General features: G+C 50.3%; 1 protein-coding gene and 1 non-coding gene across 2 annotated transcripts; both read right to left on the bottom strand.

Annotated features, from left to right (window-relative positions):
- Window positions 1-4,205: 4,205 nt before the first annotated feature.
- LOC115833589 lies at window positions 4,206-4,309 on the bottom strand. Its single transcript, XR_004028971.1, has one exon. It is a non-coding gene; the product is annotated as a small nucleolar RNA U13 (small nucleolar RNA).
- A 1,808-nt stretch (window positions 4,310-6,117) lies between these two features.
- GIP (gastric inhibitory polypeptide) lies at window positions 6,118-16,420 on the bottom strand. Its single transcript, XM_003278749.1, has 6 exons — window positions 16,341-16,420; window positions 14,660-14,766; window positions 10,553-10,723; window positions 8,715-8,807; window positions 7,872-7,973; window positions 6,118-6,285 (listed from the first exon to the last, which is right to left on the bottom strand). The coding sequence occupies exons 2-6, from the start codon at window positions 14,743-14,745 to the stop codon at window positions 6,276-6,278; spliced, it is 462 nt and encodes a 153-aa protein (XP_003278797.1). The 5' UTR covers window positions 14,746-14,766; window positions 16,341-16,420; the 3' UTR covers window positions 6,118-6,275.
- Between the last annotated feature and the right edge of the window lie 3,127 nt (window positions 16,421-19,547).

Raw genomic sequence — 19,547 nt, 5'->3', positions numbered from 1 at the left:
CAGCTTTGACATTCTTGGTTTCTATTCCTTTAAATTCCTGGAGCTCCTGGAATCTGTACACACAATTTAGAGCAAGCCTTTGTTTAGAGGGTTTATTTTAGTGATTCTCCATGATGGAACTGATTGTCTGGGGGAGAAATTTGAATCTACATTTCTGGGGTCTTGGATGTCTTCGGGGGATGTTGGTGAATCAAAAAGAGTTAGTTTTGAGCTGGACATGGTGGCTCACACCTATTAATATAATTCCAGCCACGGAGCAGAAGGGGGTGGAGTACTGAGGCAGGAAGATCTCCAGCCCAGGAGTTTGAGGCTGCTGTGAGCCATGATCACACCACTGCACTGTAGCCTAGGCAACAGAGGGAAACCCCGAACTCTAAAAAAAGAAGTTAGCTTTTTTCCATTTGTACAATGTTCTTACTATGGGCTCGGCGTTGTGCTAGGCATTTTGTAAACATTGTCTTCCTTTTTTTTTTTAATCATGATGATCTCATTTAAAGCCTTATCATAACCCTTTAAAAAATGATAATATAATAATTGTTATTAACCATGCACTGCACTGCCTCCATGAGGTAGAAAACTAAAGCCTTAAAAAGCCTACAAAACTAACTGTCGGGCTCTATGCTCACTGCCGGGGTGACAGGACCCGTACTCCAAACCCCAGCATCATGCAATGTTCCAGTGTAACAAATCTGCACATAAATATCTGTATCTAAAATAAAAGTTGAAAATTTTTTTTAAAAAGTAAATTTGGCTGGGCGTGGTGGCTCACGCCTGTAATCCCAGCACTTTGGGAGGCCGAGGCGAGCAGATTACCTGAGGTCAGGAGTTCGAGACCAGCCTGGCCAACATGGTGAAACCCCGTCTCTACTAAAAATACAAAAATTAGCTGGGCGTGGTGGCACACGCCTGTAATCCCAGCTACTGGGGAGGCTGAGGCAGGAGAATTGCTTGAGCCCGGGAGGCAGAGGTTGCAGTGAGCTGAGATCTTGCCACTGCACTCCAGCCTGGCCGACAGAGCGAGACTCTGTCTCAAAAAAGATAAAAAATAAAAGAAAAAAGAAAATTTAAAGTAGTCTGGGTGACACAGCAAGACTCTGTCTCAAAAAAAAAAAGGAGTTTTGTTTGGTTAGCAGAATGCCTTGAGGCACAATCCTACCCCTCCCATTGTCCTGCCTCTCCCCATTTTGCTCACTGCCAGCCCTTGGGCCAATCTGGTTGCCACTCTCTCCCTGATTTGAGTTTATTTATTAATTTTGGTTTTAGATAATTTATTAGGATAACCTACAGACAGAAGGGTGGTCTTGGGTGGCCGCAAGATGGGTAGATCGCCACACAACAACCCCCAGACCCAGGGCTTATATCCTGGGGAAAAGTGTAAGTGCTCTGGAAGGAATGTGTAGGTATTTACAAGCTTCACAGCCTATGATTTCTGCAACAGCATCAAGGATTGTTTTGGAGGAAACTTACAGTGAATGTGTTCCTACAGAAATTGTAATACATCAAGTAGACATTTTGGAGGCACTTCTGGATAAATCAGAAATTACATGTCAGATTAGGATTTAAAATAAAGTCCATCTCGTGACCACACTCCACTCATCTAATCCGGCTCATACAATCTCATGCACCCACCTCTTCCACGATGGTTCCTCAGCCTGTAGAGAAGGGGGTGCTGCAGTCATTTCCATGGCATGAGTGGACAGGTTGCATTAATTTGTTTTATGCTTGTTAGCAGAGGCCACACCAACAATACAAACAATGAAACCTGGCCAAGTGACTTTAGGAGCTTTGTAGCTGGTCCTGGGCTTTGTATCTTTTGCGGGTTGATGGCCCATCCTCTGGATTGGAGAAGCATACACAAGGCACCAAGGTGTTGCTTTCCTGGCTTCCGGGGTGTCCTGGTGTCTTAGCTATGGATCTGCCAATATCTGCAGGTCACAGGATGACAGAAGCTGCAGCACAGTTACGTGGACCTCCCAGAGCAGAGGATAAGGAGCAGTGAAGACAGGACGGTGCTCTGACTGGAGCAAGAAACCCACTCCGTGATGTGTATATATATACTTTTTTTTTTTTGAGATGGAGTCTCACTCTGTCACCCAGGCTGTAGTGCAGTGCTGCAATCTCAACTCACTGCAACCTCCACCTCCCGGGTTCAAGCGATTCTCCTGCCTCAGCCTCCCAAGTAGCTGGGATTACAGGCATATGCCATCACACCCAGCTAATTTTCTGTGTTTTTAGTAGGGATGGGGTTTTGCCATGTTGGCTAGGCTGCTCTCGAACTCCTGGCCTCAAGTGATCCACCCCCCTTGGCTTCCCAAAGTGCTGGGATTACAAGCGTGAGCCACCATGCCCGTCCACTCACTACCTGATTTTATTTATTTATTTATTTATCTATCTATCTATCTATCTATTTTTTTTTTTTTTTTTGAGACGGAGTCTCGCTCTGTCGTCCAGGCTGGAGTGCAGTGGCGCGATCTCGGCTCACTGCAAGCTCCGCCTCGCAGGTTCACGCCATTCTCCTGCCTGAGCCTCCCGAGTAGCTGGGACTACAGGCGCCTGCCACCACGCCCGGCTAATTTTTTTTTGTATTTTTAGTAGAGACGGGGTTTCACCGTGGTCTCGATCTCCTGACCTTGTGATCCGCCTGCCTCGGCCTCCCAAAGTGCTGGGATTACAAGCGTGAGCCACCGCGCCCGGCCTATCTATTTATTTTTGACACGGAGTCTTGCTCTCTCAACCAGGCTGTAATACAGTGGTTTATTTAAAGCCTTTTTGGGAGGCTGAAGCAAGCCAATTACTTGAGGTCAGGGGTTCAAGACCAACCTGGCCAAATGGTAAAACCTGTCTCTACTAAAAATACAAAAATTAGCCGGTCATGGTGGTGCACACTTGTAATCCCAGCTACTTGGGAGGCTGAGGCAGGAGAATCGCTTGAACCCAGGAGGCGGAAGTTGCAGTGAGCCGAGATCGCGCCATTGCACCCCAGCCTGGGCAACAAGAGTGGGACTCAGTTTCAAAAAAAAAAAACAAAAATGAAGGAAGGTCTTTATGACTCAAGGATCTTTTAAGTAAGTAAATAAATATAAAAATTAAAGTCTGGGCCTGGTACAGCAGCCCACACCCCATAATCCTAACACTTTGGGAGACCGAGGCGGGAGGATCACTTGAGCCCAGATGTTCAAGACCATTCTGAGCCAGATAGGGAGACTCCTTTTTTCTTTTTCTTTTTTTCTTTTTTCTTTTTTTTTTTTTTTGAGACGGAGTCTCACTCTGTCACCCAGGCTGGAGTGCAGTGGCACAATCTCGGCTCACCGCAAGCTCTGCCTCCCGGGTTCACGCCATTCTCCTGCCTCAGCTTCTCCGAGTAGCTGGGAGTACAGGCGCCCGCCACCACGCCCGGCTAATTTTTTTGTATTTTTAGTAGAGACAGGGTTTCACTGTGTTAGCCAGGATGGTCTCGATCTCCTGACCTCGTGATCCACCCGTCTCGGCCTCCCAAAGTGCTGGGATTACAGGCGTGAGCCACCGTGCCCAACCTCTTTTTTCTTATTATTTTTTTTTGAGATGGAGTCTTGCTCTGTTGCCCAGACTGGAGTGCAGTGGCACAATCTCGGCTCACTGCAAGCTCTGCCTCCCGGGTTCACGCCATTCTCCTGTCTCAGCCTCCCGAGTATCTGGGACTACAGGTGCCAGCCACCACGCCTGGCTAATGTTGTTTTCGTATTTTTTTTTTTTAGTAGAGACGGGGTTTCACCATGTTAGCCAGGATAGTCTCGATCTCCTGACCTCGTGATCTGCCTGCCTCAGCCTCCCAAAGTGCTGGGATTACAGGCGTTAGTCACTGCACCTGGCCTTTTTTGTGTTTTTTTTTTTTTTTTTTTTTTTTTTTTTGAGATGGAGTCTTGCTCTGTCACCCAGGCTGGAGTGCAATGGAGCAATCTTGGCTCGCTGCAACCTCCGCCTCCTGTGTTCAAGTGATCTCCCGCCTCAGCCTCCTGAGTAGCAGGGATTACAGGCACCCACTATCATGCCTGGCTAATATTTTTTTGTATTTTTGTAGAGATGGGCTTTCGTCATGTTGGCCAGGCTGGTCTCAAACTCCTGACCTCAGGTGATCCGCCCTCTTCGGCCTCCCAAAGTGCTGGGATTACAGGCGTGAGCCACCATGTCACGAGACTCCTTTTTTCTATCTTTTTTTCTTTTCTTCATGTCAGAAGGGTAATGTGCCAACATTGTAACAAGGTTCAAGGGTGGCACATCTCACACATGCCCGTGAACACCCAATCATCACACTCATGCACTACAAAAGTATCAGAGGATCAGATCTTTTCTCTATACAGATTTTTTTTCTTTTTTGGTTAATTGGGCGTGGCGGCACATGCCTGTAGTCCCAACTTCTCCCATCTACTCGCGAGGCTGAAGTGGCAAGATCGCTTGAGCCCAGGAGCTCAGGGTTGCAGTGAGCTATGATTACAGCACTGTACCCCAGCATGGGTAACACAGCAAGACTCTCCCAGTAAAACAAACAAAACCACAAAAAAACTAGAGGTCTTTCTTTGTCACCAGACTTTATGCTCTTTGGGGGCAAGGATTGTGTTCATTTTCTTCATTGCTGCATATACAGTGTTTAGCACAGCCCTGCCAATATTAACTTTCCAATAAGTGTTTGTAGAATAAATAGATGAATTAACAGATGCAAGTAAAAACCATATTTCCTTTTCTTTCTTTTTTTGTTTTTTTTTGGAGACAGGGTCTCACTTTGTCACCCAGGCTGGATGTAGTGCAGTGGTGTGATCTCAGCTGACTGCAACCTCTGCTTCCTGGGTTCAAGAGATTCTCATGCTTCAACCTCCCGATTAGCTGGGATTACAAGCGTGCACCACCACACCTGGTTCTTTTTTTTTTTTTTTTTTTTTTTTTGTATTTTTAGTAGAGACAGGGTTTCACCATGTTGGCCAGGCTGGTCTCGAATTCCTGACCTCAAATGATTCTTTTCTTTTCTTTTTTTTTATTTTTGTGTGTGACAGTCTTGCTGTGTTACCCAGGTTGGAGTGCAGTGGCGCAATCTCAGCTCACTGCAACCTCTGCCTCCTGGGTCAAAGCGATTCTCTTGCCTCAGCCTCCCGAGCAGCTGGGACTATAGGTGCCTGTCATCATGCCCAGCTAATTTTTGTATATTTAGTAGAGACAAGGTTTTGCCATGTTGGCCAGGCTGGTCTCAAACTCCTGACCTCAGGTGATCTGCCCACCTCAAGCTCCCAAAGTGTTGGGATGACAGGCTTGCGCCACCACACCCAGCCCTCTTTTCATTTTTTATTTTTTATTTTAAAGACGGGCTCTCAGGCAGGTACGATGGCTCATGCCTATAATCCCAGCACTTTGGGAGGCTGAGGCAGGCAGATCACCTGAGGCCAGGAGTTCAAGACCAGCCTGGCCAACATGGCGAAACCTCGTCTCTACTAAAAATAAAAAATTAGGCCTAGCGCAGTGGCTCACGCCTTTAATCCCAGCACTTTGGGAGACAGAGGCAGGCGGGTCACTTGAGGTCGGGAGTTCGAGACCAGCCTGACCAACATGGAGAAACCTCATCTCTACTAAAAATACAAAATTAGCCGGGCGTGGTGGCGCATGCCTGTAATCCCAGCTACTCGGGAGGCTGAGGCAAGAGAATCAATTGAACCTGGGAGGCGGAGGCTGCGGTGAGCTGAGATCTCGCCATTGCACTCCATCCAGCCTGGGTAACTAAAGCAAGACTCCATCTCAAAAAAAAAAAAAAAAAATTTAGCCAGGCATGGTGGTAGGCACCTGTAATCCCAGCTACTCTGGAGGCTGAGGCAGGAGAATCACTTGAACTCAGGAGGCAGAGGTTGCAGTGAGCCGAGATTGCACCATTGCACTCCAGCCTGGACGACGGAGTGAGATTCCATCTCAAAAAAAAAAAAAAGATGGGGTCTCACTCTGTTACCCAGGTTGGTCTCGAACTTCTGGGGTTAAGCAATCCTCCAGACTCAGCCTCCCAGAGTACTGGGATTACAGGCATATGCCACCATGCCCAGAACATATTTCCTTTCCATTGGGTGGTGCCCACACACAGAGATACACAAAGACAAACAGGCCCTGTTAGTGCTCAGTAGTCATTTTAATAAATTTTCACAATGGGCTCGACTTATCTCAGCATAAACTTTATTGGTTTGGGTTCTCTTGGCTATTCTGGAGTGGGGCTGAGGCAGGCGCTAAGTGAAGGGCAGAATCCGGTCCTGAGCTGGGTGTGGTCAGAGTCACCGAGACCTGGGGAGAGTGGGGAAAGGAGAGGAAGGTTGTTATGGACTTGGAGTCGGCCAAGCACATTTATCCTGGGATCCAACCATTGGTGAACCCCTCCTGCCTTCAAATCAGCTTTTTAAATTTAATTTTTATCAATTTACTTTTTTTTTTTTTGAGACGGAGTGTCGGTCTGTCGCCCAGGCTGGAGTGCAGTGGCGCGATCTCGGCTCACTGCAAGCTCCACCCCCCGGGTTCATGCCATTCTCCTGCCTCAGCCTCCCAAGTAGCTGGGACTACAGGCTCCCGCCTCCACACCCCGCTAATTTTTTGTATTTTTAATAGAGACGGGGTTTCACTGTGTTAGCCAGGATGGGCTTGATCTCCTGACCTCGTGATCCACCCTCCTCGGCCTCCCAAAGTGCTGGGATTACAGGCATGAGCCACCGTGCCTGGCCTCATTTTACCTATTTTTTAAGAGACAGTCTCACTGTGGTGCCCAAGCTGGAGTGCAGTGACTGTTTACAGATGTGATCATAGATCACTGCAGTCTTGAACTCCTGGCCTCAAGCAATGCTCCCACCTTTGCCCCATCAAATCACCATTTTAATGATAAGTAATCAAAATAATTCACAAAAGTACAGAGACTGTTACCCACCTTCTTAGGGAGATTTTCTTACACCCTCTTCTCCATGGATCTGCTCACACTCCTATCCTTTCTTCGCCTCCTGAGGTTCCTATCCCAGATTTGCTCCCTCAATCCCTCCCTAGCTGCTCAGCATCAACGTCTGAAGTGTTTTGGTTTCTGTGCCTCCGTGTCTGCATCATGAGGGTCCTGTCTCACCCTTTAGGTGGACAGGTCTCTTCATAATATTTAGTCCCTCGATTCTGGGACATAAGGAATGGACTGAATAATTTTCCAGCTGATGAGGTGGATTCAAGAGACCGTTGAAGCCAGCAGTGGCCACAGAGAAAGGAAACATGCCCCAACTATGTAGTTTCCCATCACCAGGAAGGTGCCATGGCCCAAGGGTACAGAGGGAAAGCTGAGAACAGGATGGGGCTCAGCTTGGTGGGTAGGATTGGGGATTGGCAGGCCACAGGATGGGCTCAGCTCGGTGGGTAGGGACAGGCAGGGCACAGGATGGGCTCAGCTCAGTGTGTAAGGACAGGCAGGACACAGGATGGGTTCAACTCAGTGTGTAGGGACAGGCAGGACACAGGATGGGCTCAGCTCGGTGGGTAGGGATAGGCAGGTAGGGATAGGCAGGGGAGAGCATCATCTCGCCTGGGAGAGTGAGGAAGAACAAATAGTAATCAGAGCTGCTAACCTTGCTGAGCTCTTATTACTCCTCAAAGATGGCCCTCAGGCCTCCACTTGAATTGTATTTTTTTTTCTTTTGTTTTTTTTTCTTTGTATTTTTCCACTTGCATTCTCTTACTTAAAGCTCACAACAATCCCGTGAAATGATTCTATACCTCTGATTTTAATGAAGACACTGAGGTTCAGAAAGGCTATGTAATCAGCCAGCATGTGGAGGGGCAAAGATCTGAATCCTTGTCTGATACCCAAGCTCAAGTTAGAACCTCTGTACAACACCACACTCCCCTACCTGAGCCTGCAGAGGTTTGTCTGATCCACCAAGCAGGCCAACAGCTCTTGAATCAGCAAGTCCCGCAGCAAATCTTCATTGCTGGGTTTCTTGGCTGGGGAGCTGCAAGGGAACAGCCTCTGGCTAACTATTTCAGCCTGAGCCTCACCCAGAGAGGGTAAACACAGGGCTGGGGACACCACTGAGGGGCAGCCGCGGATGGGGGGAGGGAGCCGACACAGCTGCCTCTCCGTTGGCTCAGCTCTGAGATCTGGAGCCTCCTTTCTGCCAGCCCCACCCAGCGCTGCCTGCCTAGGGAATATGGACTCTTCATACAGGGAGAGTCAAACAGAATTCTGGTGTAAGATATTCCGCCCATCCACCTCTGCCAGTGTTCCAGAATGCGGAGAGTACTTTGGGCACATTCACTCTTTGAAATGACCTGTGCCATTCAGAGAGGGGATAACTGATTTCAGGGGAGTGGGCCTGGGAACATCCCCCGCTCTTTCACGAACAGCCTTCCCGATGTTTGGCAGGGAGAGGTGGTGAGGCCAAGACCTGAGGTCTCTTCTTTCCTGCCCTTCTCCTGACTCAGTGACTCTGCTGTGCATGAAATCATCAATCTTAGAAACCCTGTTCCTGAAACCGCTCCTAGCACCCCTCCCCTGTTCCTCCATGGCTTCTTCCTTAAGCTTGGGCTGACCTCCAGGAGTTTGCTCAATGAAGCCCCCTCTTTGAACTCTGAGAGGAAGAGGATGCTTATCGCAGGTCCTTGCTCTGCTCTGGGGTCAGGGAGAGGGAACAAAGAGGTAGGGGTGGGGCAGGAGGCTTGGCTCCCTCCCTTCCCTCTGCGCCCTGACTCACCTCTGTGGCTCCACTGCCTCCTCCTCCTTCCTATTAGCTTGACTGGCCAGCTCCAGTGCCCGAGCCTCCCTCTGGGTGATGTTGTGTTTCCAGCTGGGAAGATAAAGATTAGAGAGCGGGCAAGCTGCGGAGACTCCAGTCTAGGGACACTTGAATCTTTTAATACCTGAACCCCAAAAGCAGAGGGTACCTTTTTCCACTCAACCCCACCCAGCGGTGGTCTTCAGCTGCCTCCACCAGTGAACAGCTTTTCAGAATCTACCATGCTGACCAGAGAGGGCGGGGAAAGAGACTTGGCATAGAGCAGGGAGGACGAGGACAGTTAATCTTTTCTTCATTTTTTTGGTGTGTGTGTGAGAGACAGGGTCTGGCCATATTGCCCAGGCTGGAGTGCAGGGGCACCATCTCGGCTCACTGCAACCTCTGCCTCCCAGGCTCAAGCCATCTTCCCATCTCAGCCTCCCAAGTAGCTGAAACTACAGGCAGGCATCACCACACCCAGCTGATTTTTGTACTTTTTGTTTGCCATGTTGCCCAGGCTGGTCTCGAATGAACTCATGAGCTCAAACAATCCACCTACCTGGGCCTCCCAAAGTGCTGGGATTACAGGCGTGAGCCACCGTGCACAGCCAATCCTATTTTCTTTCCTTTTTTTTTTTTTTTTTTTTTTTAGACAGAGTCTCACTCTGTTGCCAGGCTGGGGTGCAGTGGTGTAATCTCAGCTCACTGCAATGTCCGCCTCCAGGGTTCAAGCAATTCTCATGCCTCAGCCTCCCCAGTAGCTGGAATTACAGGCATGCGCCACCACACCCAGCTAATCTTTGTATTTTTAGTAGAGACAATATTTCACCACGTTGGCCAGGAGGGCCTCAATCTCCTGACCTCGTGATCTGCCCTCCTCAGCCTCCCAAAGTGCTGGGATTACAGGTGTGAGCTACTGGGCCTGGCCCTAGCCAATCCTGTTTTCAAAGTCTAAAGTGGCCACTGCCAAGCAAGCAGTCATTAGAAGGAGCTCCTCTCTCCCTTGCTTCATCCTCAGACCCCTGGGGATCCTCTTTGAGCTCCCGTACATCTTCTGACTCCTTCCCTTTGAAGTAAAGGATTAGGGCCAACACAGTGGCTCACACTTGCAATCCCAGCACTTTGGGAGGCCAAGGCAAATGGATCACTTAAGCCCAGGAGTTTGAGACCAGTCTGGGCAACATAGTAAGACTCTCTCTACAAATAATTTTAAAAATTAGCCGGGCATGGTGGTGTGAGGCTGTAGTCACAGCTCCTCGGGAGGCTGAGGTGGGAGGATTGCTTGAGCCCAGGAGGTCAAGGCTGCAGTGAGCCATGATGGTGCCACTGCACTCCAGCCTAGGTGACAGAGAGAGATCCTGTCTCAAAAAAAGAAGGGAGGCTGGGCACGGTGGCTCACGCCTGTAATCCTAGCACTTTGGGAGGCCGAGGAGGGTGGATCACGAGGTCAGGAGATCGAGACCATCATGGCTAACATGGTGAAACCCCGTATCTACTAAAAATACAAAAAAAAAAAAAAAAAATTAGCCGGGTGTGGTGGCAGTCGCCTGTAGTCCCAGCTACTCAGGAGCTGAGGTAGGAGAATGGCGTGAACCCGGGAGGCGGAGCTTTCAGTGAGCTGAGATCGCGCCACTGCACTCCAGCCTGGACAATAGAGCGAGACTCCGTCTCAAGAAAAAAAAAGAAAAAAGAAAAAGAAAGGTGCCACCTGGGGTTGTACATCACGTGGCCTGTGTGGCCACAGCTGGTGGCCTCCTCTGAAGGTAGGAAGGCAGAGACTGGCACAGGGAACAGGAGGAGTGTAAGCAATGACTCACTCATTCTTCTTCCCCTTTTGGGCCAGCAGCCAGTTCACAAAGTCTTGTTGGTGAATCTTGTCCATGGCAATACTGTAGTCACTAATGAAAGTCCCTTCCGCGTACCTGGGGCCTCGAGGTTGAGGGCTGCTCACCTTAGCATGAGATCCAACAGGCAGGGAGGGCAGAGGGCTGGAAACAAGGGTGCAGAGAAGGGGCAGAGATGGGGGGAGAATCAAAATGCTAGGGTAAATGACTGTCACTAACAGGAGGCAGACACTTGAAAACAAACCAGTTCGTTTTTATGGAGACTCCCTGTGGATCCACTCCCCACCCCACCTCGCCCCAGGCTTTATCCTCAGCTCCAGGGTCCACTTCCTGCAGCCTCAGTGTGTGTGGCTCTGGATTCTGGGCAAAAAGAGATCAGGGGGCCAGGCGCCGTGGCTCATGCCTGTAATCCCAGCACTTTGGGAGGCCAAAGCAGGCGGATCACCTGAGGTCGGGATTGAGACCAGCCTGACCAACATGGAGAAATCCCGTCTCTACTAAAAATACAAAAATTAGCCAGGTGTTGGCCGGGCGTGGTGGCTCACGCCTGTAATCCCAGCACTTTGGGAGGCAGAGGCAGGCGGATCATGAGGTCAGGAGATCGAGACCATCCTGGCTAACATGGTGAAACCCCATCTCTACTAAAAATACAAAAAATTAGCTAGGCGTGGCGGCGGGCGCCTGTAGTCCTGGCTACTCTGGAGGCTGAGGCAGGAGAATATCGTGAACCCGGGAGGCAGGGCTTGCAGTGAGCCGAGATTGTGCCACTGCACTCCAGCCTGGGCAACAGAGCGAGACTCCATCTCAAAACAAAAAAACAATTAGCCAGGCCTGGTGGCACATGCCTGTAATCCCAGCTACTCAGGAGGCTGAGGCAGGAGAATCACTTGAACCCAAGAGGTGGAGGTTGCAGTGAGCTGAAATCGTGCCATTGCACTGCAGCCTGGGGAACAAGAGTGAAACTTAGTCTCAAATAAAAAAAAAAAAAAGGCTGGGTGCGGTGGCTCACGCCTGTAATCCTAGCACTTTGGGAGGCCAAGGCGGGTGGATCACAAGGTCAGGAGATCAAGACCATCCTGGCTAACACAGTGAAACCCCGTCTCTACTAAAAATACAAAAAAATTAGCCGGGCGTGGTGGCGGGAGCCTGTAGTCCCAGCTGCTTGGGAAGCTGAGGCAGGAGAATGGCGTGAACCCAGGAGGCGCTGCTTGCAGTGAGCAGAGATCGCGCCACTGCACTCCAGCCTAGGTGACAAAGCGAGACTCCATCTCAAAAAAAAAAAAGGGAGGGATCAGGGTCCCCCTCATCTGAAAGGACTGAGTCACACAATTCCCTCCTTTACTCCTCCTGCCCTGGCCCTTCCTAATTCAATTCCTTCATTCACATTCCATAACAATAGTCAACTCATACAAAAACTCTGAGAAGCACTCTATAAGCCCCTGAATCCATAAAATAATTTCATCCTCACAACATCCTATGAGGTAGGTTCTATTTATATCCCCATTTTGTGAATGGAGAAACCAAGGTGCAGAGATTACCTTATTATTATCTTACTGTCTGCCACTCTGTGTAGGTAACAGATCCAGGATTTACCCCAGGCCATCTGGGCTCCGATCTATGTTCTTAACATCTACATGATACAGGCCAGGCGCAGTGGCTCACGCCTGTAATCCTAGCACTTTGGGAGGCCCAAGCAGTTGGATCACGAGGTCAGGAGTTCAAGACCAGCATGGCCAAGATGGTAAAACCCCTTCTCTACTAAAAATACAAAAGTTAGCTGGGCGTGGTGGCAGGTGCCTGTAATCCCAGCTGCTTGGAAGGCTAAGGCAGAGAATTGCTTGAAACCGGGAGGCGGAGGTTGCAGTGAGCGGAGATCGCGCCAGTGCCCTCTAGCCTGGGCGACAGAGCGAGACTCTATTGCAAAAAAAAAAAAGAAAGAAAGAAACATCTACATGATACTGTTACCTTGTACGTGTTCTGACATCTGTGCCTCAAATTTACAAATTACATATGCCAAATTTACCTGGGCATATGGTTTGTCCTTGCACCTGAGAATGCCCTAACTCTACTCAAACAAGTTATTTCTTGGTCCTGAAAACACAGTCAGAGCCCCCTGCTGTATTCGCTGGTCATATTCTCTGCTTTTCCATACAGTACTCATGATGATTTGCAACATGCCTATATGGTTCTTGGTCTATTTCCCACTTGGGTCTGTGTGCTTCATGAAGGCAGGAGGCATTTGTGGACCTATGTTCACATACATCCCTTATGCCTGGTACAGAGGAAGCCCTCTCTAAAATTTGATTGAAAGCATGCATAATGGCCGGGCATGATGGCTCACACCTGTAATCCCAGCACTTTGGGAAGCCAAGGCAGGTGGATCATTTGAGGACAGGAGTTCAAGACCAGCCTGGCCAACATGGCAAAACCCCGTCTCTACTAAAAATACAAAAAAATTAGCTGGGCGTGGTGGTAGGCACCTGTAATCCCAGGCTGAGGCAGGAGAATTGCTTGAACCCGAGAGGCAGAGGTTGCAGTGAGCCAAGACTGCCCCACTGCACTCCAGCCTGGGCGACAGAGTGAGACTCCAACTCAACAACAACAAAAAAGGGCCAGGCACAGGGATTACACGCCTTCAATCCCAGCACTTTGGGAGGCCGAGGCGGATGGATCATCTAAGGTCAGGAGTTCGAGACCAGCCTGGCCACATAGTGAAACCCCATCTCTACTAAAAATACAAAAAGTAGCTGGGCGTGGTGGTGGGCACCTGTAATCCCAGCTACTCGGTAAGCTGAGGCAGGGAAAATTGCTTGAACCCAGGAGGCAGAGGTTGCAGTGAGCTGAGATTGTGCCACCACACTCTGGCCTGGGTGACAGAGCGAGACTCCATCCCAAAAAAAAAAAAGAAAAAGAAAAGAAAAGAAAAAAAAAGAATGCATTCATAAGCCTGGGTAACATGGTGAAACCTCACCTCTACAAAAAATTCAAAAATTAGCCGAGCGGCCGGGCACGGTGGCTCACGCTTGTAATCCCAGCACTTTAGGAGGCCGAGGCGGGTGGATCACGAGGTCAGGAGATCGAGACCATGGTGAAACCCTGTCTCTACTAAAAATACAAAAAATGCCGGGCGCGGTGGCTCACGCTTGTAATCCCAGCACTTTGGGAGGCCGAGGCGGGCGGATCACGAGGTCAGGAGATCGAGACCACGGTGAAACCCTGTCTCTACTAAAAATACAAAAAATTAGCCGGGCGTGGTGGCGGGCGCCTGTAGTCCCAGCTACTTGGAGAGGCTGAGGCAGGAGAATGGTGTGAACCCGGGAGGCGGAGCTTGCAGTGAGCCGAGATCGCGCCACTGCACTCCAGCCTGGGCGACAGAGCGAGACTCCGTCTCAAAAAAAAAAAAAAAAAAAAAAAAAAAAAATACAAAAAATTAGCCTGGCGTGGTGGCGGGCGCCTGTAGTCCCAGCTACTCAGAGAGGCTGAGGCAGGAGAATGGCGTGAACCCGGGAGGTGGAGCTTGCAGTGAGCCGAGATCGCGCCACTGCACTCCAGCGTGGGTGACAGAGCGAGATTCCGTCTCAAAAAAAAAAAAAAAAAAATTAGCTGAGCATGGTGGTGTGTGCCTGTGGTCCTAGCTGCTCGGGAGGCTGAGGTGGGAGGATGCTTGAGCCTGGCAGGCAGAGGCTGTGGTGAGCTGCGATCACGCCACTGCACTCCAGCCTGGGCGACAGAGCAAGATCCTGCCTCAAAAAAAGAAAAAAGAAAAGAGAGAAGCAAACATGCATAAATGAATAAAGCATTTATTGGGAAGGGAGATTCTGTCATCTTCGGACAATTAGCTACCAGGAAGTCCCTCCAGAGATCTAACCATAGTCTCTCCCACTGTAACAGCAGCACACAATAAATCCTCTCTGGCTCAGTGCTCACTTTGCACTCACGCTGCCGGCAGGTATTTCCCTGGAGCTTCCTACCTCTTAGCCTGGATTGCTTCCCTTTCTCATCTCCCCCTAGAAACAAATCCAGAACCTGTCATCCCCTAGCCCCTCCTCTGCCCCATCCCTTTCCTGTCACCACTCCTACCTGGAGTGACCCTCTTTCTTCTCTCCTAGTCCCACTGCCAGGAACAGGGACAGCAGTAGCAGAGCAAAGGTCTTCATGGCCACCATCTTCCAAGGTTATTTCCTGAGCTAAGACAGAAAAAAGCCAGGACATGCTGAGAGAGCAACCAGTAGGGGCTCTGAAAGCTGGAGAGGGGCGAAGCCCTGAGATTTGGACCTTTTCTTCCCCCCACCCTTTTTTTTTTTTTTTTGAGATGGAGTCTCGCTCTGTTGTCCAGGCGGGAGTGCAGTGGCGCAATCTTGGCTCACTGCAACCTCCACCTCCTGGGTTCAAGCCATTCTTCTGCCTCAGCCTCTGGAGTAGCCTGGACTACAGGCATGTGCCACCACGCCCGGCTAATTTTTGTATTTTTAGTAGACACACAGTTTCACCATATTGGCCAGGCTGGTCTCAAACTCCTGACCTTGTGATCCGCCCGCCTGGGCCTCCCAAAGTGCTGGGATTACAGGCGTGAGCCATCGCGCCTGCCCAGTTTGGACCTTTTCTAAGAGCCTGGGGCAACACCGTGGGGGAAGGTGAGGGGTGCTGTGCACTGGAGTTAGTGACTAGAAGGGACATGGAACCTGACCAAAAGATGGGCCAGGCTAGGTGCAGTGGCTCATGCCTGTAATCCCAGCACTTTTGGAGGCCCAGGTGGGTGGATCACTTGAGGTCAGGAGTTTGAGACCAGCCTGGCCAACATGGTGAAATCCTGTCTCTACATAAAAGACAAAGATTAGCCAGGTGTGGTGGTGCGCGCCTGTGATCCCAGCTATTCAGGAGGCTGAGGCACAAGAATCGCTTGAGCCTGGGAGGAAGAGGTTGCAGTGAGCCGAGATCGTGCCAGTGCACTCCATCCTGGGTGACAGAGCGAGACTCCATCTCTAAATAAATAAATAAAGGCCGGGCGCGGTGGCTCATGCCTGTAATCCCAGCACTTTGGGAGGCCGAGGCGGGCAGATCATGAGGTCAGGAGATCGAGACCATCCTGGCTAACACGGTGAAACCCCGTCTCTACTAAAAAAATACAAAAAATTAGCCGGGTGAGGTGGCGGGCGCCTGTGGTCCCAGCTGCGCAGGAGGCTGAGGCAGGAGAATGGCGTGAACCCCAGGGGGCGGAGCCTGCAGTGAGCCGAGATCGCGCCACTGCACTCCAGCCTGGGTGAAAGAGCGAGACTCCGTCTCAAAAAAAAAAAATAAATAAATAAATAAAGGAAACATCAGCGCTACCTTCTCATTTCTCTTTCTCTTTTTTTGAGACAGGGTTTCGCTGTGTCACCCGGGGTTGGAGTGCAATGACACAATCGTGGCTCACTGCAGCCTCGACCTCCTGGGCTCAGGCAAACCTTTCACTTCACCCTCCCGAGTACCTAGGACAGCAGGCATGTACCACCATGCCCAGCTAATTTTTTAAATTATGTGTAGAGATCGAGTTTCCCTCCATTGCCCAGGCTGGTCTTGAACTCCTGTGCTCAAATGATCCTCCTACCTCCACTCCCAAAGTATTGGGATTACAGGCATGAGGAACCGCACCTGATTATCTTCTCACGTCTCATACAGAGGAAGAGAAAACTAAGATGCCAGGGCTGCTGAGCATCTCAGGGTTGCCAAGATCCACCTGCTCTCGGGTCATCTCATCCATCCCTGTCTCCACTTCTCTTACCAGACTTCCTTTCCAGCTCTTCCAGAAGAAGGACAGATAGGGGTCTCCTTCCCCTGCCTTCTGGACCTTCTGAGCCTGCTGAAGAAATCATGCCCCAGCTCCTTTATATTAGGCATAGACCTGCTGATTAGCCTAAAAGCATCTTATCTCAAGAAATTAAGCCCACAGCTCCTGCCACATTAAGTCCATTTTACACATAATAGAGTTGCCCTTTCCACCTGAACTGTGCTAATTGGTGATTAACATTTGGCTATCTCCAGCTGCTGTCTGGGGCCTGCCTGTGGGTAGGGTACCCTAAGTACCCCCTTTTTTCTTCCTCCTCCTCCCTTCTGGGCACAGGGCCCACTACTATTCTTCTATGCCCTACTTCCTTTACAGTTGCCCTCAGTTAGCAGGGGTGCTTGTAGGCCAGGCGCAATGAATCACGCCTGTAATCCCAGCCCTTGGGAGGACGAGATGGGCGGATCACCTGAGGTCAGGGGTTCAAGACCAGCCTGGCCAACATGGTGAAACCCCGTCTCTACTAAAAATACAAAAATTAGCTGGGCATGGTCGTGCACGGATGTAATCTCAGCTACTCGAGAGGCTGAGGCAAGAGAATCACTTGAACCTGGGAGGCAGAAGTTGCAGTGAGCCAAGATCGAGTTCACTCCAGCATGGGCAACAAAGAGAGACTCTCTCAAAAAAAAAAAAAAGAAAAAGAAAAGAAAAAAGAAAGGGGGCCGGGCGCAGTGACTCACGCCTGTAATCCCAGCACTTTGGGAGGGCGAGGCAGGTGGATCACGAGGTCAGGAGATCGAGACCATCCTGGCTAATACAGTGAAACCCCGTCTGTACTAAAAACACGAAAAATTAGCCAGGCATGTTGGTGGGCGCCTGTAGTCCCAGCTACTCGGGAGGCTGAGGCAGGAGAATGGCGTGAACCCGGGAGGCGGAGGTTGCAGTGAGCCGAGATGGTGCCACTGCCTTCCAGCCTGGGCGGCAGAGCGAGACTCCATCTCAAAACAAACAAACAAAAACAAACAAACAAAAATTAGCCAGGCATGGTGGCACGTGCCTGTAGTCCCAGCTACTCGGGAGGCTGAGGCAGGAGAATCGCTTGAACCTGGACCTGGAGGCAGAGGTTGTAGTGAGCCAAGATCGTGCCACTGCACTCCAGCCTGGGTGACAAAGCAAGACTCTGTCTCAAAAAAAAAAAAAAAAAAAAGGGTACTTGTAGTGAGGACAGACTTGGGGTAGGGTGGCACTAACTGGCAGGGGGACACTCCCACAAGGCAACAGGCTACTTCTGGGTAGGAGAGAGTAGGTCCACAGTCATCTGACTCCCAGCTCTGGACAGTGGCCGATGGCTTTGGTGATGTGGCAATGCCCCCATCACATTATCTAGAGAGGTGTCCCAAGGGCTCAAGAATGTTGAGGGAACATGAAGGATGGGGGTTTCCTAGGGACAGCTGGATAAACTGAGAACATACATTCAAGCTGTCTTCCTGCTCAGGGGCAGGATAAAGTGGGAGAAAGAGACATGTTTGTACCTAGGGGGCTCACAGGAGGGTGGGGTAGTTACAACTTTATCTAAAGAGATTTAGGAGCCCCTCTCCTCATATGTCCTACTGTCCTGTACAAGAGAAGTATGTCATCCTGTCTCTTCTATCAGAGCGAAGACCTTGGAGTTATGTTGTGCCTCTCTATTATACAGGAGCCACTCCAAGGCAGGGGCTTTCTGTCCCTGATCTGCCTGGGAGCTCTCTGAGAGGAGGAGGAGAGCTGGAGGCGATGTCCCCCCAGCACACTGAGGCTTTCTGAGGCTAAGGGCTGTGTCTCCCCCTCAGAATGGAGACTCCTTGGGATACTCCCTTTGCCTTTCTCCAAGTACTTAGTACGTGGCTCTGTCCACAGGGGCTCTCAGTCTAGAAGGGGCAGGGCACAGATTGCATTTTTGGCAGACCTCCAAGGCCTTCTTTCCAGGCTCCTCCTTTGCCGCCACCATGGGTACTTGGGACCATAAACAGCCAAGCTCATGCTCTGCCTATTAGCTCCAGGTCCTAATAAAGGCCACCTTCCTTTCCAGGTGAACACCCTAACCTAGGAGCAGATCCAGCATGAAATTAAGTGTGTGTGTGGGATGAGAGGTACCTGGACTAGGAGAGTCACTTACCTCTGCCTCCTGGAAACCTCCTCTGCATACCCACCCATTCTCCACCATCTAGAAAAACTCCTCCCTTAGCAAGCTCTCCAAATTCCATCTCCCAGCTGCCAATGGGCAGAGATTAGACATCGATTCAGATTTGACCTCCAAGGGAGATGTGAGGGCTGCTTGTGATCTTGTTTTCTGCTGAGCAACACAGTTAATGAGCTCAGAAGGGCTTGTGTTCAAACCTGCCTCCTGCCTGGAGGCAATGGTATCCAAGAAAAGTGAACACTCCCTGGGAACCCTGAGTCTGGGGCCAAATTGGAGTCAAGGAAGGCTCTGTGATGGGCTCTAGCAGCCATGAGCCCCTGCCTTGTACTCTGTGGATTTGGGGGTGGGCTGCTCTGAAGGCCAATGTACTTTATTTTATTTATTAATTTAGAGACAGAGTCTCACTCTGTCTCTCAGGCTGGAGGGCAGTGACACGATCTCAGCTCACTGCAACCTCCACCTCCCAGTTCAAACAATTCTGCCTCAGCCTCCTGAGTAGCTGAGATTACAGGCGAGAACCACCATGCCCAACTAATTTTTGTATTTTTAGTAGAGATGGGGTTTCATCATGTTGGTCAGGCTGGTCTTGAGCTCCTGACTTCAAGTGATCTGCCTGCTTTGGCCTCACAAAGTGCTGGGATTACAGGCGTGAGCCACTGGGACTGGCCAAGCAAGTGTACTTTAAGTCACCACTCCACCCCCTTCTCTGCAGCCTCATCCCCATTTCTCTTTGATCTTTGGCCCTCATGCCCTGCAGTGAACAGACAAGAGAGAATGTGGCCTGGACCCTGTAGGCAGGGAAGAGCAGGGCAGGCAGGAACAGGGAATGTGGGGAGGGCCCCCAAGCCCAGAGACCCTGCTCAAGTCTGCAAGTTCCACACTCCCCAGAAGCAACAGAACATGTGAGGAGGGTCAGGACAGATCAGAGATGAAGCCAAACTCCTAGGGGTTCCCACAGCTCCCCCAAAAGGCATACTGGGAGGCAGGAAATTGAAAAGATGACCCCGGGAAGTTTCTGAGGATTGGAA

Source organism: Nomascus leucogenys, unplaced genomic scaffold (genome assembly GCF_006542625.1).
Source record: "Nomascus leucogenys isolate Asia unplaced genomic scaffold, Asia_NLE_v1 Super-Scaffold_258, whole genome shotgun sequence".
NCBI lineage: Eukaryota > Metazoa > Chordata > Mammalia > Primates > Hylobatidae > Nomascus > Nomascus leucogenys.
The sequence above is the reverse complement of the archived record's forward strand: the minus strand, read 5'-3'. Positions and strand labels throughout refer to the sequence as shown.